Source organism: Parasteatoda tepidariorum, chromosome 6 (genome assembly GCF_982258835.1).
Source record: "Parasteatoda tepidariorum strain Cologne lab strain chromosome 6, Ptep-v5.0, whole genome shotgun sequence".
Lineage (NCBI taxonomy): Eukaryota > Metazoa > Arthropoda > Arachnida > Araneae > Theridiidae > Parasteatoda > Parasteatoda tepidariorum.
Window position 1 is genome coordinate 35,884,316 of NC_141760.1, and position 25,617 is coordinate 35,909,932.

The 25,617-nt window shown below is 28.0% G+C and overlaps 1 protein-coding gene across 1 annotated transcript in view; it reads left to right on the forward strand.

The window, feature by feature from the left end:
- LOC107449160 (proto-oncogene tyrosine-protein kinase receptor Ret) overlaps positions 1 to 25,617 on the forward strand; it is a 184,806-nt gene that overhangs the window by 90,894 nt on the left and 68,295 nt on the right. Inside the window, exons 4-7 of the mRNA XM_087165636.1 lie at positions 1,694 to 1,914; positions 18,547 to 18,712; positions 20,277 to 20,371; positions 21,881 to 21,982. Of these exons, the coding sequence (XP_087021762.1) occupies positions 1,694 to 1,914; positions 18,547 to 18,712; positions 20,277 to 20,371; positions 21,881 to 21,982 (584 nt within the window). The remainder of the gene's footprint in view (positions 1 to 1,693; positions 1,915 to 18,546; positions 18,713 to 20,276; positions 20,372 to 21,880; positions 21,983 to 25,617) is intronic.

Consider the following 25,617-nt stretch of genomic DNA (forward strand, 5'->3'; position numbering starts at 1 on the left):
ATAAACTGTGTAGCAGCACATAAATCAACCAACCATCGTCGAGATTCGAACCTGATTCACTTATGTAGACTGATTTTTACAATGGCATCCCTGCTATAGTTAAATCGATTTCCCACTTGCAAAAAGTATGCAATTTATTACAATGGTTAAATAATTACTATATCGTAATTGCATATTACTCAATATTAGCCACTAAAAACCATTAATTGAAGAAAGAAGTTGAATGTTTAGAGTTTACTTCATAATGACTAGCATTTCGTAAGCATAATAAATTTTTTAAATTTGATTATTTTGTTTTTCTTAGAATCGTTTTGGTAAGCATATGAGCAAAATAACTATATATGAAATTAAATGACTTAAGTGATATTTTGTAAAAAAACTTTTTTAGTAAAATTTGTATTCGCCTACTTAGGAGCGGCAAAGAACAGAAAATAGCACTATTTGTTCCTACATTTATCAAGAAACAATTAATCACTTAAGTGTTCTTTTTCTCTTAACTAGAATGGTTTATTAAAACGAGCCATATAAATGAACGAATACGAAATAATTGCTTATGCTCTTTTTTAAGAGAGATAATGCTTTTAAAGGGAAAATTTCAGAGCACAGGATTTATTAAAAGTCACTGATTGCTGAAATTACTTTAATTTCCAAATTTCTGAGAAGAACTTTTCGATAGATATACACCATATATACACCAAGAAAAAATTCATGTTAAATAATTCATTCTATACATAAAATACTTTTAAATAAGTAATTACCCTTTTTTTTTAGTTAGTATATTAAAATCGATAATGAACATTTTTTTTATAATGCCGAGGGTTTCGCCAAAAGAAAGCTCGATTAATTAGGGTTCCATAGCTTGGAACTCTTGTATTATTAAAGAAGTATTGAAAGAACTTGGGAACCCTTGTATTAATCTATTTATATTTGAAAGCTAATTGGAAAAATAAAAAATAAAAATAATTCAGCACAATGAATGTCAAACAATTTTTGGATATAAAATGTGAATTTATAAATATACTAAATTGTGTACGGAAATTCAGATATCATTGTTAATCATTGTTGCAGAATAACCATAGAATCGATCTGAAATGTTCGAACAATGTACCAAAATATTTTTTATTTATTCTAAGTTTTTGTAATCTATTGTCATATTTATTGAGATAATTTTCAATTCTGAAAAGAGAAAACAACTGTGTTAAAATTACCATACTACACTGTATTAACATATCTGGTTAAAAACAAAAAAGCATATTCCTAATAAATGAAACTGAAATATTTGATATTTAAACCATGCATTTGGTAATTTCGGTATCATAATAAATTTAGCAAATTTTACCACATTTACCAAATTTTATCACATATTATAAAATTATATTTTATTGCTAATTTAACCGAAATCATTACCAAAGTAATTCCGAAAAAATCATCTAGTTTCTTAACGTTTCCATCGAGTCAGAAACACGGTACATTTTACCATATTCTGGTAAAATATTGTAAAATTTACTGTGATTTTGAACCATACTTTTTCCCAATGTGTTATATTTATTTAACAACAAATCAAACAATAAAAATTCAGAATAAATTTATTTTATTTATTCAGCTTACTTTTACAAAAATGATTCCTAAAGATTAAGAAAAAAAAATCGTAATGTGTGTTAAAAATTGTTGCATCTGATATGCTTATTTTTAGGAGAAAGTTTCATCGAAGTAAAGAAGCAAACAGGAGAATTATCAACAACGTCTCTACTAAAGAAAGTATCATCAGAATCTTTTTCTTTTAAAGTGTCCTGTTCAGTAGATGGCGCAACATTTGACATGAATGGACGCATAAAAACCATCGACACCAACAACAATCCACCATTGCTGCAGGACGGCAATAGTTCAAAAACTGAAATACGTTATTTAAAACCAGTAAGTTATTCAATTTTTTAAATGAATACAATACAAGAATTATTTTCTTGGAACTATCTGTTATTTTTAATTTCGATTAAATTTTTTAATATATTTGTATCTTACTACATTTCTTTTTTATTTATATTTATATAAAAAAAAAATGTTGATTGTCAGCTAAAAATTGACAGAATATCTAAATGTCTGAATATCTAATTGTCAGAACATTTACATATATTTCTAACAGAAAAAGAATGGACTTCGTGTACACCCACAGTATAATTTGATATGAGTCTATCATATTGAGTTATATATGATAGACACGTGTCAAATAATACTGTGGGTTACCAGCTCTTTAAGAATTCGTATTACGAACACATACCTAACTGGAAATTTTTTTATTATCTCATAACAATCCATAGTTTCCTTTTTCAAAGCAATTGTTCCATCTAAATCAGCAACAGTCAAGGACAAATCAAAATGATTAGAAATCAAATAACAGTAAAACTGCAAATTTCGGTTCAGATTACGGTATAAAGTACCGGCACTTCGGGTGCATCTTCCGTAAAATCCATTTTCCCTGTAATTTTTACATTAACATTTATTTAATAAGAGTGTTTCAGTGATTTTACGATAAAACCCTGGTTTTAACCGGACCTTTTTCTACAAAATCGATCCATCTGTGTTTGACTATCCCCTTTTTCAGTTGCCTGTAAACTTTACTATAAACTTTTTCCAAAAGTCCTCTTCTTAACTGGGTCACCATCATTCCTTCTATAGATGTGACCCCGCCATCTTATTCTGTAGAATTAAAAAAATTTAAACTGTGTTTGCGTCTTTAAATTTTCTGTATGATTTATAATTATACTGTTGTGTATCTACCACTACAAAAATATAATTCCAATTCACTAGTATATAAGACATGATAACTCGATTCTACGACGGGATAACTTTTCATTGATGACGGTTGACATGGTCGAAAGCTACTCTCACCACATTGGTGACCCGGACGTTATGTGAACACGCCTACCTAATCAAAAACTTCCACTTCGATCTGAACACGTCTTTCTTGGCAGTAACGCCTACTTCGATTGATAGTTCACATTGAACAGTTGACTTGCTACTTGTGACTGCGACATAGTCCTCCTCACGCTGTTGCTACTCCGTTTCATACGTAACGTACAACATATTCACTCTACTGCTAATGGCAACACAGGAGTGATCACGACCGTGAACTTAATACAGCTCTCACGATCAGCTCTCAAAAAGTACGGTGATCTTAATTTAACTCTGTTTAAATTAAGATCGATAAACAGCTACTCTCACCACAATACTAAATCATCCAAATGCTTTTTTCTTTAAGAGCTTCGAAGATGGTCCTGAGTATTTTACTTTAAAATATAAGTAGTTTATTTTACTCAATCTTTTCTAAAAAACAGCATTTGCTACCATAAACTAATACAGGTTATATTGGAGTATTATATAAATTAAATTTGGCTTTATTAAAAATAAACTTTCATTTCAGTTGGTTTCTCAAACCTAAATAACACATATCTATCTAATAGAAATATTTTATCTATAGATATATTTTTATTATGCATACCTATCTAATATAATATAAATATTTTATTATGAAACGAGTATTTATAAAACTATTGCAAGAAAGGTTTAATTTAAAAGAAAAAATAATTTTTTAGAAGCGTATTATGAAGTTAATAAAAAGAGCTATTATTTATTAAAATAAATAAATTCTGATGCTTTTTTATTTGCGATGTTTAATAGTCAAATAAATAATTACAATATATAATTTCTTCGCATTTAAATTACTATCCACTTCCACTTAAAATATATTTTACAATTTTTATGAAAACTCATTGCAATAACTCTTTATGTTTAAAGATGATCTTAAAAAGATTTAAAAAAATCTGTACCTGACCTTTGAAATTCTCATTTAAGTAATGGTTACGAAATAGACAACAATGATAGTTCATGCATAAGAAAAGTTTTTTTAGTACTTAGATAATTGCTTCTTTAATTTGTAAGAACTTTTAGCTTCGTATTAAGAACAATTTTAATTAAAGGTAAATATGGGAACTTCCGCTTCAGGTGCTCAGTGTCGTTATCATTATATTGCATAAAAATGTTCGTGATTAACTGGAGAACCTTTATTTTCTAAATTTTAAAAGAAATCTTCAATATATTCAATTTTATGATTTATAGATGTTAAAAAAATCTTTATAATAATATTATTATAATAGAAATAGAAGCTGCAGCTTCATGAAGTCTAGAAATAAAATAGCTCTCACTTGCTATAATATTTTTAAACAAAATGTACACTAATATTTCTAAACGAAAGAAAAAATTCTGCTGAAATTGCCGTATTGTATAGTAATGAATTTCTGGTTAAAAGAATATTCTTGATGATAACAACAAAATATACTGTATTTAAATAATTCTTTTGGTAACTTTTCCGTTCATATGGTAACGGCTTACCGGAATTTCTAGTATAAAAAATTATAGTTCGTATTCCTGCACATTTCATAAGAAATAAAATAAAACTGAACAGTAAATTTAACCAAATAAATTATTTTTATGCCATGCTCTAAGGTATTATGATAAAATCACCAAATTTTATCACATATTATAAGACCATGTTTTATTTTCAGTTTTATCAAAAAGGATAAATGACAAACAGAAAATATTACCAAAATGTTTCAGTAAAAATTACCTAGCTTTTTGATGTTTCCATAGAGAAAGAAACACTGTAAATTTCACCATATTCTGGTAGTTTCAGCTATACTTTTTCATTCAGTGTATGATAAGTATAGAGCTAAGTAGGCAAGCATAATTTAAAAGAAAAATGCCATTGTATTCTCATTTTTAAATAATATTTAAAATAATGCTATGAAAGTCTTCGCAAAATTAAATACTACTTTTGAAACAAAAATGGTCACTGTTATGAATAGTTCATTGTATATCCTGGTTATAAAAATTCCCCACTCTTTCTTCTCCTTTTTTTTGATGATGTCAATGTAAAATAGTTGTTAGAAAATGTATTTCAAATAAAATATTCATCTTCAAAATATTAACTGAATTAGAATCTTTTTTTTTTGTGTAAAACTGCACGAACTTTTTTTTTTTTTAAATTTTATTTCCAAATTACAGCATCGAATTTTATTTTAATCAAAATTTTAGTACAGTTAAAGCATTCTTCTAACAGTTAACAGTTAAAACATTTTTATCTTCTCTACATATATGTTAAAGTGAAAGCCTTCTGAACGTATATAGACTTATGGAGCTGGTCTAGCCTATTGGCTCAACAGTAGCGAAAGTCTGCTTATATGTTCGTTAAGAACACTCGATAATGGTAGGACCGACTTGAATAGTTTTTTCCATTTTTTGAGTATGCAAGAGAAATTACCCATTTCTTTCACTTCAAATTACTTTAGTTCAATTTTTGGTAACTTAAATTTGGCTAAAATTTGGGGACAAAATCTGGGAAACCTACGACCTCGACTCAGCGAGTTACAAGCTACTGATATATTTTGGAATATTTTGCTATTTTTTCTGTCTCCCTATGTTCAATTATTCACATGCAATACTGAAAAATGTATTTTTTCATTATTTCAACGTTACGCTGCCAATGAAACAACATCGTTATAAAAATTAACACAGACGAGTCTCGAGAAAAAACTAAAAAAACTAATTAAACCTCGCTAAGCTCTTAATTTAAATGCTGATGTGTTAAAAACTCAGGTTAGGAAAAAAAATACAGGCAAGCATAAGTTATCAAAAATTAAGGAAATACTATATTTAACCGTCACAAGTAATTTTAAACAGGGTAGACTATACTTGAGGGTGCCCCTTGATTCGCGCCAAGTTGTGATCGCGGTTGATCGCCAAGTTGGGCGATGTTGAAACCCAATCGTGATTCTGATTGATTTAGATTTTAACGTTATTTTTAAATGTTCAACGGTATATGTAATTTCAGAGGTCCGTTAGTTCTACGTTGGAGAACGGCTGCTAAGGTTACTTTTGAATCTGGTCAAAAAGATCGAAGGTATGTGGGCAGTCATAAAAAGGATTTTAGAAAAAAATGTCACCCCTAGTCCGGTATTACAGACGCCATTTTCGATTCGTATTTCGTCGAATTTATGTGTGAAGTCAATGGAGGTACACAGATTCTATTCATGATAAATTTAGACAGTATCTGTTATTAGATAATTCTGTGCACCTAAATCTGAGAATATTCAAGCTTAATAAAGAAGTTAGTTGTTTTTTTTCTTTTCTTTCTGCTCCTACTCCATTAATTTTTACTTCGATTCAAAATCCTTTTTATTGGGTTTATTAATTTTGCTTATATTGGGTTCATTGAAAGTTTTGGCCGATGTTTTGTTGAAATTTTCCAATTCTTTTATTGAATTATCATTATGTTTTGGGTGCCATTCCTGCTACCACGATGTTCCGCTCAAACAGGAATAACGCCAAACATAAGTCGCCAATTTCGCCAAGGGGCGCCCTCAAGTACATTTTTCCCGATAAACGTTTTTGTTGAATATCAGAATTATCATTTTCTACACATTTTTTAAATACAATAAATTTTAATTCGCTAACTGCATATTAGAATTCTTTTAATGAAAATACCATAAAACTTATAAAAACAATACAAATTTTTAATAACAAGAGATTGCACAATAAGTGGCTTTAGACATTAAATGTCAAATTATATGTATGTGCACTTGCAATTAAGGCTCTAATCAGTTAAGCCTTAAATTTTGTGTCTATAAATTAAAAAAAGAAAATTAACAACAAAAAAAATATTTCGTCCAGGCTTAAAAAGTAAAATAAGACTAATTGGCAATCAAAACTCCATTTTAAATACCAATTATACGTGTTAAATAAATAAGAGCACTGGTTTTAACTATTTAATTTAAATATTGATTTGCTTGGTTATACTGTTTTTGAGTTCCTAAGCAGCATCATTAAGCTAAATTATTTTTTTTAATTTATTTTTCACTACAAAATTTTTTATTTCCCGTTTTAGATCTGTGCATTATTTTAATTAAAAAATATATAACAGTTAAAGTTTGTATTGCTTTGGTGAAAAACTCCTTAAAAATAAAATTCATGAGCTTGCACAATTGACAAAAGCAAATATGTGCACAATTTGATTTTCACAAAGTTTCTAATTTGTTTTATTAATCATCAAAGTCACTATCGAGATAATAAACATACATTTTTAAATGTTAGCACATGTTATACTGGATATTTTAATAATAAATATTCACCATAACACCATACGAACATGAAAAAGAAAAAATTTAAATCCACTCTCACTTATAAGTTCATCATTACACATTGTCTTGATCACTGAATGTACAATTTTAAAAATATCGAAATACTTGAAATTATACTTATTTAAAAAAACACATTACCGGAGGCTGTTAGTTAAAAATGCTAATAATTTTTTTTAAGTACCTAAAAACAAAAATATGCAAAATTAAAAGTATTTCTTTCGTTTGAAGCATCTAAAAATGCATATAAATCATTAAAATATTTCATTCAAACTCTTACAAATTTTTCCGATAAAAATAAAATCATTTTCAATTTGTGTTTTTGTTCATGTTATTTAATGTTCGTAAAATTTAAATTTTCTTGAGTTACAAATATCTTTTCGGTAATACCAAAACCGAAAACAATTTTCATAATTTTAATTGAATTGTCCATGATTTCTACCTTGAATTCGCTTTTAAAAAAATTCTTTTAAAATGTAAGCAAATTTAGAATTCTCGGGAAAAAGTAATTTTACTCCGCTTTTTTGTTGATCTTGGTGAACATAAATCGACAATAATAAGAACAAAAATTACGAAATAAATTGATGCCAGATATCGGTACAGGAAAACGGAAAATAAAATTTCGAGGAAAAAATGAATTACCCTATCTTTTTTTTTCAAAAAAAATTAAGTATATTCTTGTAATGTATTTTCTAGAATTTCTTCTTAAGAAATTTTGTTTTTTCCGGAAACTGTAGAGTTATCTCAGATTAATTCATAAATTAGTATCTCAGATTAATTTATAAATTCTTCTTATGCGAATTCTGACATAATTTTTAACTACGCCATTCACATTTAAATAAGTCATTCTGAAAATTTTAATGAAAATAGTATTTTGAGTGCTTATTATTAATTATCTATAAAAACAAAATGAAGAGTTAGTGTTTCTGTCTCTCTGTGTGTGTTTCTCTTATAACTCTAGAACCATTTGTTCTATTATTCTAAAACTTGGACAGTGGCTTTAAGGGTCAATTTTTGCCTCGATTCTAAAATGTATTCGAAATTTTCAATTAAATCATTCAGGAGAGACGTAAGAAAAATGAAATGTTCTGATTGGTTTGGCATTAGCAATTGTTTTAAGTTAAACTATAGATGGTTCTATTTTTTTCATAGATTTTAGAGGTAACGGCCTAGCTCTCATAATTTAAAAAAGGTATTTATTGCGTGTTATTTCATAAATAATTATTTACTATTCGTTTTATCAGATAAACTAAATAATTAAGGTGTATGTGAAAGCATGCAAAGACTACTTCACCAAATTAGTATTTCTGAAGTTATTTAAAGCCAAGTGTTTATTTTGTTTGTAATTGTGCTCTTAAAATGTGCATTTTCAAAGCTAAATACTTTAATATCTACAATAATTGAAATAAAAATAAGTAATGTGTTGAGAGGAAGAAATATTAACGGAGAAATGATACTCAGTCTCTTAAGAAAAAAGTAAAAAATCGACTATAATATTAATGACTCTAATGATGCTTAATTACTTTTAGTGTTAGGTACATAAAAAAATGTCTTACTATTATTAAGTCCAATAGTGTTAAATGATGGTAGTTGGTGTTGTTTTAATCCGTAGGAAATACACTAAATGTACACTGTATTATGTTAGTTCATGAATAAAATATTCTGGTAAAATTACGGTACTGTGTGATAAAAATATTTCTGGTAAAAAAAAAACATAATCCTGGTTAATTAAAACAAAGTATACGGTATTTAAATCATTCATTTGATAATTTTTTCCTTTCTTTGGTAACTATTTACCGGAAATTCAATTTTTTCAAAATTATAATTCTTATTACCACACTTAGATTAAAAATATAAAACAGAATAGTAAATATAGAAGTTATTAAAACTACATCAAGAATTTGCAGTTTTGCAATAGATATTATAAGGAGAGATTCTTCGGCTCAAAAATGATAAACGCCTAAGAAAATTTATCCATGATTGTGGTAAAATTAGAATGTCATGAGTTGTCCTTGAGAAGCAGCAGCACGCCTAATGGTATTAAATACAGTTAATTCCTTATTTTGAAAGGATGAACTACTAAAAATGTTTTTTGCTCAATCTAATAGCGTAATTAAAATTGAATCAAGGCTGGGCAGTTTTGCAATAGTTATTATTAGAGCCCGGATTCTGATGACCTGAAAAATCTCAACTAATGCCCTTTAAAAGTTGCAAAAAATGCCCTTAAAAATGCGAAAATTGTGCTTAAAATGTCTTAAATAAAGTAAAAATATTGAACAAAAGCAATGTTTTACTCTTTAAAATTTTTATGAGTCATTTCAAAAAATATAAAGCGATACAATACTTGTTTTACGTTCATTAAAGTTTGAAAAATATGTTTTGTATCCTAAAATAACAAAATATTGACACCGAAGCATTTTCATTTTAAACTTTGATGAATATAACAACTTCCATCGCCTAATATTATTAAATATCAGAATTACATTTGATTATTAAATGTTTTTTGATAATTTGGAATGTAACGAGCTCTTCTTGTCTGAAAGTAAATTTTTGTACCTAGAGGAGCTCTTTCAAGGTCTACTGATGTTATTGGTGCGTATTTGAAAAATACTGTCTCACTTACTAACCATTCTTCTTCAATTTGAAAAGATGTTGTTTCCCCTGTTAATATCCTAGAGATTTTCTTTATTGTTTGGAAGCCAGTGCAATAATTAAAATTGATATAATTAATTAATTGATAAAGTTATAAAAAAATAATAAAAATTGTAAAACATTTACAAAAAACTTAAAAAATACTTAAAAATGCAAAATATGCTCCAAAATTTAATGAAAAATGCCCTATAAATCTTAAAAAATGCTCCAAAGAACAAAAAATGTTCAAAAATGCAAAAAATGCAAATGTCATCAAAATCCGGGCCTTAGTTATTATGAAAAGAGATTTTTACGGCTCAAAAATGATAAACGCCTAAGAAAATTAATCCTTGATTGTGGTAAAATTATGAGTTGTCCTTGAGAAACAGCAGCATGCCTAATGACATTAAATATAGTTAATTCCTTATTTTAAAAGGATGAACAACCAAAAGTGTTTCTTGCTCAATCTAATAGCGTAATTAAAATTGAATCAAGGCTGGGCAGTTTTGCAATAGTTATTATGAAGAGAGATTTTTACGGCTCAAAAATGATAAACGCCTAAGAAAATTAATCCTTGATTGTGATAAAATTAAAATATCATGAGTTGTCCTTGAGAAACAACAGCATGCCTAATGACAATAAATATAGTTAATTCCTTATTTTGAAAGGATGAACAACGGAAAGTGTTTCTTGCTCAATCTAATAGCTTAATTAAAATTGAATCAAGGCTGGGCAGTTTTGCAATAGTTATTATGAAGAGAGATTTTTACTGCTCAAAAATGATAAACGCCTAAGAAAATTAATCCTTGATTGTGGTAAAATTAAAATATCATGAGTTGTCCTTGAGAAACAGCAGCATGCCTAATGACAATAAATATAGTTAATTCCTTATTTTGAAAGGATGAACAACGAAAAGTGTTTCTTGCTCAATCTAATAGCGTAATTAAAATTGAATCAAGGCTGGGCAGTTTTGCAATAGTTATTATGAAGAGAGATTTTTACGGCTCAAAAATGATAAACGCCTAAGAAAATTAATCCTTGATTGTGGTAAAATTTAAATATCATGAGTTGTCCTTGAGAAACAGCAGCATGCCTAATGACAATAAATATAGTTAATTCCTTATTTTGAAAGGATGAACAACTAAAAGTGTTTCTTGCTCAATCTAATAGCGTAATTAAAATTGAATCAAGGCTGGGCAGTTTTGCAATAGTTATTATGAAGAGAGATTTTTACGGCTCAAAAATGATAAACGCCTAAGAAAATTGATCCTTGATTGTGGTAAAATTAGAATATCATGAGTTGTCCTTGAGAAACAGCAGCATGCCTAATGACATTAAATATAGTTAATTTCTTATTTTGAAAGGATGAACAACGAAAAGTGTTTCTTGCTCAATCTAATAGCGTAATTAAAATTGAATCAAGGTTGGGCAGTTTTGCAATAGTTATTATGAAGAGAGATTTTTACGGCTCAAAAATGATAAACGCCTAAGAAAATTAATCCTTGATTGTGGTAAAATTAGAATATCATGAGTTGTCCTTGAGAAACAGCAGCATGCCTAATGACATTAAATATAGTTAATTCCTTATTTTGAAAGGATGAACAACTAAAAGTGTTTCTTGTTCAATCTAATAGCGTAATTAAAATTGAATCAAGGTTGGGCAGTTTTGCAATAGTTATTATGAAGAGAGATTTTTACGGCTCAAAAATGATAAACGCCTAAGAAAATTAATCCTTGATTGTGGTAAAATTAAAATATCATGAGTTGTCCTTGAGAAACAGCAGCATGCCTAATGACATTAAATATAGTTAATTCCTTATTTTGAAAGGATGAACAACTAAAAGTGTTTCTTGCTCAATCTAATAGCGTAATTAAAATTGAATCAAGGTTGGGCAGTTTTGCAATAGTTATTATGAAGAGAGATTTTTACGGCTCAAAAATGATAAACGCCTAAGAAAATTAATCCTTGATTGTGGTAAAATTTAAATATCATGAGTTGTCCTTGAGAAACAGCAGCATGCCTAATGACATTAAATATAGTTAATTCCTTATTTTGAAAGGATGAACAACTAAAAGTGTTTCTTGCTCAATCTAATAGCGTAATTAAAATTGAATCAAGGTTGGGCAGTTTTGCAATAGTTATTATGAAGAGAGATTTTTACGGCTCAAAAATGATAAACGCCTAAGAAAATTAATCCTTGATTGTGGTAAAATTTAAATATCATGAGTTGTCCTTGAGAAACAGCAGCATGCCTAATGACAATAAATATAGTTAATTCCTTATTTTGAAAGGATGAACAACGAAAAGTGCTTCTTGCTCAATCTAATAGCGTAATTAAAATTGAATCAAGGCTGGGCAGTTTTGCAATAGTTATTATGAAGGGAGATTTTTACTGCTCAAAAATGATAAACGCCTAAGAAAAGTGATCCTTGATTGTGGTAAAATTAGAATATCATGAGTTGTCCTCGAGAAACAGCAGCATGCCTAATGACATTAAATACAGTTAATTCCTTATTTTGAAAGGATGAACTACTAAAAATGTTTCTTGCTCAATCTAATAGCGCAAATCCTTGAAAAAGGGTAACAAATAATAAACCATTAAAATTGGAATTATTTTAACATTGTTTATTGTGTTGGAATATCTTCCAGTATTGTCCATGATTTAAGTGCTACTTAGTACTGATTTATTGATTATTTTCATTTTTTTGCCCCGAACGAAGAATGGGAATTCAACTAGGAAAACTTAAACGTAACTCGCATACTGCAAAGACATTTCTAATTCGAAAATAGTGCTAACATAATTTTAGAAATTTATATAATTTTTTTGGAACACAAGTATAGTTTGCTAAAGAAAACAGAGCACCCTGAATTACTTTTGATATAATAATCAGAATTAAATCTTAGCGCAGATGATATTTTATGTTATAAAATCAGACCTAATGCTTTCTCTAAATAAATATACTTTTTTTCGACTGATTTGGATTTCTGACTCTTAAAATATGCGAACTGAGTTTGATAAGGAGAGTGTTCAAATTTTGGACCTCTTGATGTTATTTTACTTTTTGCGTATTTCACAATATCCTGAAAATTGTTCAAGTAAATCAAAAAAAAAAATTTAAAAACATGTGTAAAATCTTTTTATCCAATGTTTATTCCCTACACAAAATAATTCTTCAATAGCTATATATTTTCCTCTTTACTTTATTGGATAATAATAGAAAATTATGAAATTTCACCTTCTTAAAGAACGCAATTTTACATGGTAAAATACCAAACTTGAACGAAATCTGTGGAATAGTTTCAGCATTATCAAATTTTAAAGAAGTGAAAAGTTTAAATTCGATACATAGAGCAAAAGCTGTACAAGTTCTTTTTTTTTTTTTTTTTTTTTTTGCTCACTGTACATAGATACAAATTATTCTAATTATTTTGCAAGAACAATTGCATATCATGCAGGAACAATTTCTCAATTTTTAAATATAGTTCAGCATTAAGTAAAATGATTTAAACGATTTAGATGATTTTCTTTATGGGCTAGATTAAAATAAGGGAAAATTTTCAACAAAAACAAATAGCGGATAAGAAATTGAATTTCCGCTAGCAACTAAAAATAATACGGTGACATATTGTTCTTAAATAGTTTTAATATTTTTGACATTCTCTAAGATAAGGAATTTTTTCAATTTCCGATACCAAATTTTCATAGTTGCACACAGACTATAAATAAAACTTTTAAACCGAATAAGCTCATAAGGATTGATTTATTACCTATTTATAAATGCCCGTACCACGCCTTTGTTTGCTGACCTTTGGGAGAATTTTATTACCCACAAACTGTCCCGAAATGGTTTTTGGCATAATATTATTTTCCTTAAAGTAGACGTCCTTTAAATTTTTAACAGCTGTAAGCTTTGTAAAAATGCATTTTTATCTTCTCCATATACTCGTGTGTTATTTTTTTAACTTTTTTATTAAATATACATTTTATTCAGAATTCTGTGTAGATACTAAATCTATTACATTCTAAAAAGAAAACTTTTTTGTATTTTTTATATAACTACAAAATAGTTTCTCTTTATTTTAATTATTAAAAAACTTCATTTAGCTGCAAAGCATTTTGATTGATTAAAAATGCAATATTTAATATTAGGTAATGAAATGTTTGGAAAACATTTATGCAAAATTTATTTTTGTTGTAATATTTTTTTTAATATAAATATGAATTTAATATAAGTTATTAATGCCCTGAAATTAAACGAAAATGATCCGTCATCCAGGACAAAAAAATGAAATAACAGCATATTTTTCTCTATGCACAAGATGACTAATTGGGTAATCATTTAAGTTTTGGCAAACAATAACGCGTGGATTAGCTAGATAGTGTCACTTCTATTGTGTGCAAAATAAAAAAATAAAAAACATAAAATCTTTATTACTTTTTTTCTGGTGATTCTATTTTCACTCACAAAGAAGCAAGCCTAATAGTTTGACTGCATAAATTTGAACATTCTAAATAAATTAAGCAGACGTTAAAACACTAACATATAAACATATGTATTGGGAGTACAAATTAGTTCGGTCCGTTTTCAAAAGATGGCTCTGGCTGTTATGAATGTTCCATAGTGACAGCTGGTTTCGGTGGTTTCAGAGAGGTTAGACATCTGTCAATAATATTCAGTTTATATCGCTTTGAGTTTCATACAAAAACCCTGTTTTTTATTTTGTTGAATAAGTCAAATTCTGTGGTAAATAAGCAGCATTTAATTGATTGACAACATTTTATGTTTCTGCTTTAATTGGAACAAAAGTGCAGCTGAAGAGCATCAAATGCTTGTAGAAATTTGTGGTGACAATGTTTCAATTGATAAATCATGTAGGAAATAGTTTCGACGTTTCAAGAATGGTGAATGGTATTGTATACTATGAGCTGCTACAACCTAGCAATTCCATTACGGGCGATCGGTATAGGCTACAATTGATTCGTTTGAACTGTGCATTACGATAAAAACTGTCGGAATACGAGCAAAGTCATGACAAAGTTATTCTTCTGCATGATAACGGTCGGCCTCATGTCGCAAAAGTCGTAAAAAATTATTTGGAAACGTTCAAGTGGGATATTTTATCGTACCTTCCGTATTAACTGGACATTGCTCCTCCTGATAACAGGTTGTTCCGACGGATGCAGCACGATTCGGCAGATCACCGGTTAACTTCTTTCGCAGAAATCTCAAATTGGCTCCTAACTTAGATCGCTTCAAAAGACGAGTTATTTTTTCGAGATGGAATTCGAAAATTGCCATAGAGGTGGAAAAAGTAGTAACCAGCGATGGATAATAGTTTGATTAATCTGTTCATTCATTTTATTCTGAAATAAACGCATTTTTGACTACCGAAAAACGGACCGAACTAATTTGTACTCCCAATAATTTATAGAAATTAATTTGAATATTTATTTCTATATTCTCGAACGACTACTGCGTGAAGCTCTGGTTATTAGTTTAGGTATACCGCACTTTATTTAGTACACTAAATAAGTTTATACCTTAAAAGGAACTGGAACATGTTATGGAACAAAAAATGTGATATAAAATAATTTTTCAGTATTAACTACCGTAAAATAGCTGAATCACTCTAATTACATATATATTACTGTAAACATTACTCTACAATATTTTTAAAAGAAAAATGCATTTTATCGGTAATTGATTATCACATTAGTTTTGACAAACAGTAGCGCGTGGAATAGCTAAGAAGTGTTACTTCCACGGTTTGCAAAATAAAATTAAAAAACATAAAACCCCCATAACTTCTTTTTTCTGGTGAACCTACTTTCACTTACTGAGAAGCAATTTTAATAGTTTGATTGAATAAATTTGAACATTCTAAATAAGTACGCAGACGTTACAAGCACGAACACAAAAGCATACTTAGTTTATATAAATTAATTAAAATATGAGCCGGGCATGTAGTAAGAATGAGCCCAGATCGAACAGCATTAAGAGTCTTTTATGCAACCCCCTCCAATAAAAGGCCAAGAGGAAGGCCCAAAAAGAGATGGAAAGACTGTGTGGATGAGGATTTTGCCACCCTAAAAGTAAAGAACTGGAAATCAATTGCTGGGAGAAGGGCAGAATGGGAAAAGCTTCTGAGGAAGGCCCAGGCTCACAGAGGACTGTCGTTCCACTGCTGATGATGAAATTGATTAAAATATGTAAGGATATGCTCTTGAACGACTACTACGTTAAAATCCAAATATTAGCTCAAAAGCTTAGGTATTCATCCCTTCATTTAGTACACTGTGTATGTTTACACTATAAAAAGCAACTGGAACATGTTACGGAACAGAAAGTCTGGTATACCATAATTTCTGCAGCAATAACTACCATACAATCACTCTAAATAAATAAGTATTATTGTAGAAATTGAGGCATAATATTTCGCGGTAAAAATTTATTTTACGGTATTAATTTATCATTTAAAATTTATTTATTTAAAAATTTATGTTGCAGCCAAAGTGCTGGTATTTTATACTGCAATTTAATCCGAATTTTTTACAGTTTAAGAAGTCCAATCAAGTATAGAAAACCTATTGGTAACCACGATATGTTGAAGATTGAAAAAAAAGCATTCTAGAACATATTGAGTCCAAAACAGTAAATAAAACTAACGCCAAAAAATATGCAAAATTCAATAAAGCTTAATATAATAAAGCGTTAAAACTTAATTTTTTTTAATTAAAGAGAAGAATTCCTAGAACAGTAAAAAAAACTTTTTTTTTAAATATTTACTAAAACATTAATCAGTTTCTTGCTTGACGCTATTGACTGTCGATGCTCATTAATGTAAAATCGCTCAACCACTCTAATGAAACAAATATTATTGTAAAAATTATGGTACAATATTTTATGCTAAAATGGATTTTACGGATGATGCACACTCAAAGTTCCGGTTTTTCATACCTTAATTTGATCTGAAATTTTTTACCGTACAGTTAGGAAATAAAGTTGATTTTTACCTAGTTTTTATGGTATTTAAGCATAAAATATCCAAACATTAAAGAAATGCTAAGCGGGAATTCTCTATCATCACATCTAATAGATTGCTTACAAATGTTACTGTGACCTTTGTTTTCGAAGAACTTCAAAAACGAAAGACAAAGGTTAGTGATCAAAAATTATTAAAGAATATCAGTACTAAAAACCAAAGTATGCGGAAATTGTTTTTACAGTTTTTTTTTTACTTGCTTAAAAATCTTCACTAATCTCTAATAATTGGTAAACAACATCTGAACCATTTAAACTAGGATAGGAATTCAGAATTTTTTCCTGACTTTCCTCTCTCTTTTAAATCAGCGGGATAAATAGATGAGGTTTATTGCAATTATTTTCACTGACAAAGATTCTGAAAGCATCAGCGTGATGGTTAGAATAAAAACAATATCATCAATATAATCAGCATATTGTGGAATATGTATAAAATGATTAATGAAATTCTAAAAACGTTGTTGTTGTTGAAATGTTATTGTTGTTGAAGTGTTGTTGTTTTTCAAGGCATTTATATAAGCGTAAAATTTGAAAGGAGTAGAAAACAATTTCCAAAATACATTCCACCACTTATAAAATTGTTAACCGAAAAGTTGTGTTTTCTTCTACTTAAAAATTATTCTTTAATGCTATCATACGTAAGATTATTCTTTTAATTTATCCTTTTGATAAGCATATTATTATAAAAGTATTTTTATTTTGTATACTATAGTTATACGAAATAAAAATCGAAACATAGAAATTTAGATTACTCAAAAACTTCTTAAAGTAGCGAAAAATTAAACACTCGAAATATTTAATAATGTCTGCAAATTTTAAAACAAGAAAAAAAGATAGATAAAATGTTGATTTCTATCTAGATCTAAAATTTTTCGCCTTAGCTCGGAGTCATAAAATTCTGAAAAAAAAGTCGATTTATTCCAATTAATTAGAATAATTCCATGTCAACGACTAAAAAAATCGGAAAGGAAATTTATATTTTTAGACAGCGAATTTTCTCTACGTCTTCTCTATTCTTCAGGTCAAAAAGTAGTTGAATTTCCTAGTAGTTTCCTCGATCTGAACCCAAGATCGGAACAGAAGTCGAAAACCTAATTCTAATCAGATTTCTGAGAGATGAATATTATGATTTATTATATTCCATAAGCATTTTTAGTTTCATTTTAAAATATATATACATAAATTTAAAATTGAAAAGAATTTCTGAACAATTTCTGAAATGCAATACGCCATTTTTAAAATCGTTTGCTCTATGACTGTACTCTTTTCTCATTTCTATATACTGTTCTTTAATCGAAGTAAACATAGAATAGTAATGTTTAAATAAAAAATTATTATGCAACAATAGTTTGTAGTGTTCACAACATGAAGGCTTAGTAATGTAGAAATTTAGTTTTATCTTTCAGTACAAGGCAATTTCCTTAAGAAGTTAAAATATCTGCTTATTCTGAGACAAGAATAAAAAAAGGCGAATTATGATCCCCATATTTATATCTATTCTTACCAAATTTAAAACTAAGAATTTTCGTTTCCATCTCAAAGAAACAGGATTATGAAAAGATGGACGATTTATTCTAATAAAAATGATTTCACGTGAAAAAGTCTTACGACAAGGGAAGAATGAAAAGGAAATACATATTCATAGTAAGTTATTTTTTCTCTATATTTCTTTCTCTTCTTTCAGGGTGAAAAGTGGGTGAGTTTCAATGTAAATGTCATCGACAAGGATTCAAAAGCCGTGAATGATTTGGTGGTCAGAATCGAAAATGACATCCTCAACCTGTTCAGGGTGAAAAATATTAAGATTTATGAGATTCTGAACACAGGCCATAGTACGTTTTTCTACGCAGGTGAGAAAAAAAAAAAAGAATTTTTACGATCATATAGATTTCAATGAAAAAGTAAAGTTCCTGGAACTATGAAATATTCATTATGGTGTGAATTTAATTTTGAAATTTATACTTCTTGGAAAATAAAATAGCGTCACTGTGGCTGATACTTTTATTGATTTACGAGGGTATAAACTAATTTGCACTTTGTATAAAAAATTATGATAAGACTGCTGAGAAAGAAAATCAGATCTTTTTATTTAACTATTTTGTAATTAAGTTAATTACCCTGAACGCAATGCTAAAAAATATTAACAGAATATAAATTTAAATTAATTGTATATCAGTAAACGTCAAAACAAATGATGTTTCTATAAATATTCTAAGTTACATTTGGAAATTTACTTTGTTAAATTAATTATATTTATCACTAGCCAAAACATTAGCATGATTGATTAAGATAATCCCAAGCAATACTTTTTAAAAACAAACGTTTTTGTTCTTTCTCTTTATTTATATGTTTATTACTTTTTTTCTAAATTTGCATAAATTGGTAGGATTTTTTTAAAGCTCACCTATAAAACAAGAAAAGCAAAAAATTCAAGTTAAAATATAGCAAAAAATTTTAATTACAAATATTCTTTTATTTTTATTTAATTAGTATTTGTTTTTTATTAATATTATTATATTATATATATAACATATGATGCGCATCAAAAGTCCTTATTACTAAAATTATTTAAGCAAATTCATTAACTCTCTGAAAAATTTATATGCATACTACTTGACAAGCTTGACACATTAGTCACCAAATCAACAAATTACAATAAAATGGCTATTCCTAGGCTTATTTGAGTTCTATTTTTAGCAATGCTGTTGACGTGTGTCTGTTTAGGCAGAGGGGGTGCGATTGTTCTTGTTTTCCAGTGGCGCCATCTATGGCCAAGAATTCGACTTCTACCACACCATACGTCGCACCCATTTACAGGGCGGACCCATTCATACATCCATTCATTCATCCACAGATCGTAATTTTGACCTGAATCAGAAAACAATCGATCACCAATCCAGTACCCCTAGAGGTTTTAATATGTTATGGGAACATGAAGGACTTATGCCACTCGACAGATTTAACGTTTCAGTAATTTTACCGCACGAGGAGTATTCGGCCGGCGGGGTTCGAACCCACGAACTCTCGGACATGGGCCCAGTGTCCTACCGACCAGGCCATCCCGGGGATTTTAAACAATAAGTTTAGGAAAACATAAAATTGGCTTAAGATACTAAGCGCTCTTTTTCAAATGCACACGAGCAGCCAGTTCATAATTTCGAAGTACTCCTAGCTGCGTATGATGATGTATCCGGACATACGTTGATAAGAAATTTGTATTCTTAGTTAAATTTCCTACGCAGATTTCGCCCATTTTTATGAAGGCAGTCTATATCACCTAGTAAAGGTCTTGAAATAACTCATAACTATGATGAATATAGTAAAAAAATACAATTTTCCTGTTCTCTACATAAATTTTAATAAGATTCATTTCCTTTTCAAAATTTTATAATAAATATTGTTCCTTTTTTTCAGAAATAGTTCCTCAGCGAGCTCTATCATTTCCTGGGGATTATTATAATTTCACTGTGTTCATAGAAGATAAATCCTATATACATGGAAATAGCATGGTAAATAGGAAAATATGAATATATTTCAGTTCATGATAGGAAATGTAGGAACCCAAGTGCCCCTAATTTAAGTATATAACTCACTCTCAGAAATTCAAATAAGGACGTTTTCATCTTAATTCCAATTATAGGTTTCATTTTAATTATTGTGTAAGTCAAGAACTTATGCTTTAGAGCTTTCATAATTTTTCCCAATTAACAGCAAGGAAAAAAATCACCTGAACATGAATTAGTTGGAAAAAAGGTGACCTTTACTCAATCTTAAATGCCTTTTTTTGCATCTAATTACTGTTAAATATCAAATACTTAATTGGTTTTAAATGCTTAATTTATTAAAATTCAAGATATACGCTTCATTGAAACCATTTTGAAGTATTAAAAGTTAAATATTAATACAGTTTAAAGTAAAGTTTTTTTCAAAATTAAAGTTAAAATATTATTCCAGTTTCAATATGTTCAAAAAATGCATTAAAGCTTTTTCAAATTAAAACTATGAAAATCTAAGCTAATAAATTTTAATTTATCTCACAAAAAAGAAAAAAAAATTCTGCATGTTGAAATTAACATTAAATATTTAAGAATTCATATAGAGTTTTTTTTCCAGCTAATATATTTATAATTAAGAATATTTATTCCAGCTAAAATAGTTGCTAAAAATGTTAAAAATATTTTGATTTTGAGGTTGAAACTTGACCATCTTTCTTTTTAAAACATAAGTAAAATAATGTAAACCAATATTAAAAAGATTAGTGTTTATAGACGATTGCAATTAAAAATGCTACCATCATCGCAAAAATTTTTTATAACATTATTCACCAAACAAAGAAAAAAATAACTTAATCATATATTTTTTGGAATATAATAATAATATATTAAAGTATATAAAGTTAAAAAGTTAGTTAAAAATTCTAATAAGCTATTAAATGTTATTAAAGCTGTAAATTTTTTTAACAAAAGTATTTTTTTTAACATTAAAGATTTTTCAGCATTTTAAAGCTTTAGTTATAGTTAAAAATTAATTAAAATAATGCATCGTAATTAAAAATTCTTATGATCTATTGAAAGCTATTAAAGCTGTAAATTTTTTAAACAAAAGTATCTTTTAAAATAAGATTTTGAAGTGATGAAAAATATTTAACCTTAACATGCTTTTGCAGTTTGTATATATTTAAAAATTTGATTTTAAATATAATTAACTAATGAAACATTTGCTTTTTCAAGCCTGTATTTAAAATATATGAATCATTATTGATTTTTATTGGTTAAATTTAGTCACAGAAGGCAAAAATTAATAACAGATTATAAATACTTATTAGTCGAATTTCGTCATAATAAATAAAGATTTGCTTAAAAATATAGATTTTAATTAGATAAATTAGTCATAAGAGGCAGAGATCCGTGATTATACACTTTTTATAAAAGAAATAACTATTAGATTATTTTAAATTTTATTTTTTCTTTACTATAATAATGTCTTATATGCTTCAAGAAATATTTTTCACTTTATAGGTGGAATTCAGCTTTTCAGTGATCAACCAAACGCAAACTGAGCTTCCATTCGAAGAAGTGTATCAGATAAACATATCCAGAAATGCTGGCCAATATTCAAGAGTAAGTGCACTCATTGAGATATTAACTTTTCATATTATTTATTTATAATATGGGTCAGTTCTTTTGATATAACAAAATAGAGGTGTAGTTTTGGAGAAAAAAAATTTCAAGTTGTAAGTAATGACAAACGAAATGCGTTCAAAACCTGATTAAATATGCAAGGGCCGCACTTAGCATTCAAAACCTCACCAAATGCGATAAAATCGTAAATTTGGCAAATAAAATTGTGTTTTGGTGAAAGTATTGGGGTGAATGATTTTTCAAACAGTAAAGAAAAATATATATTAACTCTATCTTCAAATTTACGTCAAAATGAATTTTTCAAAACAAATCAGTATTTTTTATTCGATTGCATGATTACAGAATTTTTGGTAGATGCGCCGCATAATCAATTAGAATTGGATCCAAATAATATAAGCCTGGAACAAGCTACAACAAAATAGTTTTCTATGGGAGAAAAATTAATCATGAAAATTTTTTAAGATTTGCATTTGGCGAAGACTTTTGAAAATTAAAGAGTACTTTTGATATTCGAATATTTTACTGGCTAAAAATTTGAAATCCTTAGCGCGAGCCCTGGATATGTTTGATTAAAATTGTTAAAATACGTTATATGTCATGTAAATAAGTTAAAATATGTTATATGCTATATAAATATATTAAAACACTTGATTTCTGTAGTTTAAAATATAAAGAAAGGAAAAGGCACACAGAAATATATTTCATCTTTGTATTAAACTGTCAAATGCAAAATTGCTTTAAATAAATTGCCAAGACCGAAAAAGTTTATTGAATTCAATTCATTTAGACACTTGAACTGATAATAAAACTCATTTAGTAGTAAAAAGGGTAAATTAAACAAGCAAGATTCCCAATAAAGGTTGTAAAAAATTTTCTTACTGATTTATTAAATTAAATTTAGTTTTGAATTTATCAAATTCTGTATTTTTTAGAAAGCTTACTTCAAACCCACTAGCAAATTGCAAAGAGTTGGGTAAATATTGTTCAAAAACTTAATATTCGTTAAAATTGTGTGTAAATATTTAACCAACCTTTTCCCCCAATAAAATTCAAGTACTAATATCTGATAAAGCGATACTTTTATGAGACAAAAACGAAATATAATCAAATATGAATCAAATTTGAAGGCTTTTTGTTATTCGTTAAAACGTTTTCATTAATTTATAGTATAGAAATTATTTTAATATATGAAAAAATGCTACTTTCACTTCTTAAAATTGACATATCACAAAAACGAAATATAATCAAATATGAATCAAATTTGAAGGCTTTTTGTTATTCGTTAAAACGTTTTCATTAATTTATAGTATAGAAATTATTTTAATATATGAAAAAATGCTACTTTCACTTCTTAAAATTGACATATCACTTAATGACATACAAAATTCACTAAGACCAGAAAACCATTTTCTTTAAAACCAATCACACATTCATTTTAAGTCTCAGGAGAAAAACAAATAACGTTTTGGAACAAATATATGTTGCATTTATACAAATACTTGACCTTTTCTAATTCGGGTTTGTGAATTTCAAACCTGAAATTAATTTTGCTCCCAAAGCTACATATTGTTTTTTTAAAAAATGACATTTTTTGTCTGTTTTTTGTCGAGTTGGACAAATTTAAAAACAAAATATGTAGCAGGAGGTCTTGTAAATGTTGGGATCAGCTTTTAGGGGAGCTAAGGCACATTATCAGATTTAAAATTGCATAGGAACCTACCCTTGGAAATGTCGTAATACGCAACTAGAGGCACTTTCGTATTATGACTTGTTCAGCAGTATACGAAGAAGCAGTTCATAACAACGAAGCTCCTCTAGCTACGTATAACGATATTCCCTGGCATAGATGAAGGTTTGATCCTAATGATGTACCTTAACTCCCCTTAAACTTTGTCACAGCATTTATGCAACCTCCTGTTATATATAATATTTTTAAGCAGTTCGACTAAAAATAGACGAAAATTTCATTAAAAAACTCTATCTTGGCGAGAAAAACTGATTGCAGATTTGAAACCAGCGATTCGAAAGTATTTAAGGTCTATTATAAAATCTCATGCAACACTATTATAAACAAAAAGAGATTTTTTTCCCCAGTTTCATTTTTTTAAATTGTATAATTATTTAAGTTCGTGTTCCTAATGTATATAAAATTTAACTAATTTATGATAGTTAAAAAAAATAAAAATGATGATTCTAGAGCTTTTTTGAAGAAATTATAGTTCATTCTAAAAAATATAGCTTCAGTATCGATTCAGTACGCATCATGAATATGATAAGAAAGACTAAGAGACATAAGAAGAAGAAATGAATCCGATATCATTTGGTAAATATTTGCCATGGATAATGTTTTGATTTACGATAATTCCAACTATTTTGACGGATACGAAAATGTTCCGAGAAAAGTTTTAAAAGCATATTTCTTTAAAATTTTCTTAATAATCAGGCAAGAAAAGTTCCGGGAAAATACAATAAAAAGAGAAAATGACAAGATCATTCCTCATAATAAAAGCTTCTAAAAATAACCCCTTGCGTAATATCTTCCTGATGAAATTCAGGATAAGTCTACTCGATATAAGATTATTAACTATTTCCAGTAGCATTCCTTAGAAAAAGATAAACACGTGATTTAATATTTTTGATTTTTTAATGAAAAAATGATATTTATAAGAATTCTTATCCCTTCTTTTTTTCTTGAAAATCGGAGTTATTTTAAAAATCGGGAAGAAAAAAATTTCAAGGTCACTTTAACTTACTTTTTAATTTCTCGCGCATGCGGGTTTTTTCAGAATGTTCAGAGCATTGAATTTTTTTTATCTTGTATTAGTTACGAGCATATTTGCAGAAAAAAATATCTTTAAGTTTCTTTCTTCTATCAAGTCATCTCACAGTTGTCTTGATACTTAGACTATCTATTAAAAACATTGAGTTTCAAAGTTAGCTCCATTTATTTATATATATTTTTAAAAGTGGAGCAAGGATTGCCTCTTCTCCTAGAATTTGGTGTTAATAAACTGAGTTGCATCATCATTTGAAAACAATTAAAGCGAGAACAAGAATTTTCTATTTTTTCTAAAAATTTGAAAGTCGTTAAATGTTTTCCGCAAAAGTTGAGTTTCTTCATTAGTTTAAAAGAGTTGAAATTCTGTAAATTTATATACATGTTTAATGTACATGTCTGTGTTTAATATACTTTAAAAAAAAGCACAAATAATACTGTTTATGACTTATTCAATTAATAACAAGCGATCGTATTTATACAATAACCTAAAACAGATTACAGTATATAATAGAAAGACAATTAAAGTAAATGTAAGAATTTTCTTTTCTTTCAAAAATTTGAAATTCAGGAAATATTTGTGATAAGTTTTAAGTTTCTTGATTATTTAAAGAACTTTGAATGAAGTCAAAAGTCTTTAAATAGTGTTTAAAATCTGTGGTGTGGCTAAATCAAAAAGGGGGGTGACTAACATTAAGTCAAATTAAGATTTAATAAAATTTAGATACTAATTATGTAAAGGCCGAAAAAGTATAAGTGGTGAACAGTGGAAGTGGGTGCAAACATTAAGGTAAGCGCAACAAAGGAGCATGCTGAAAAAAAAAGGAAGAGAAAACAA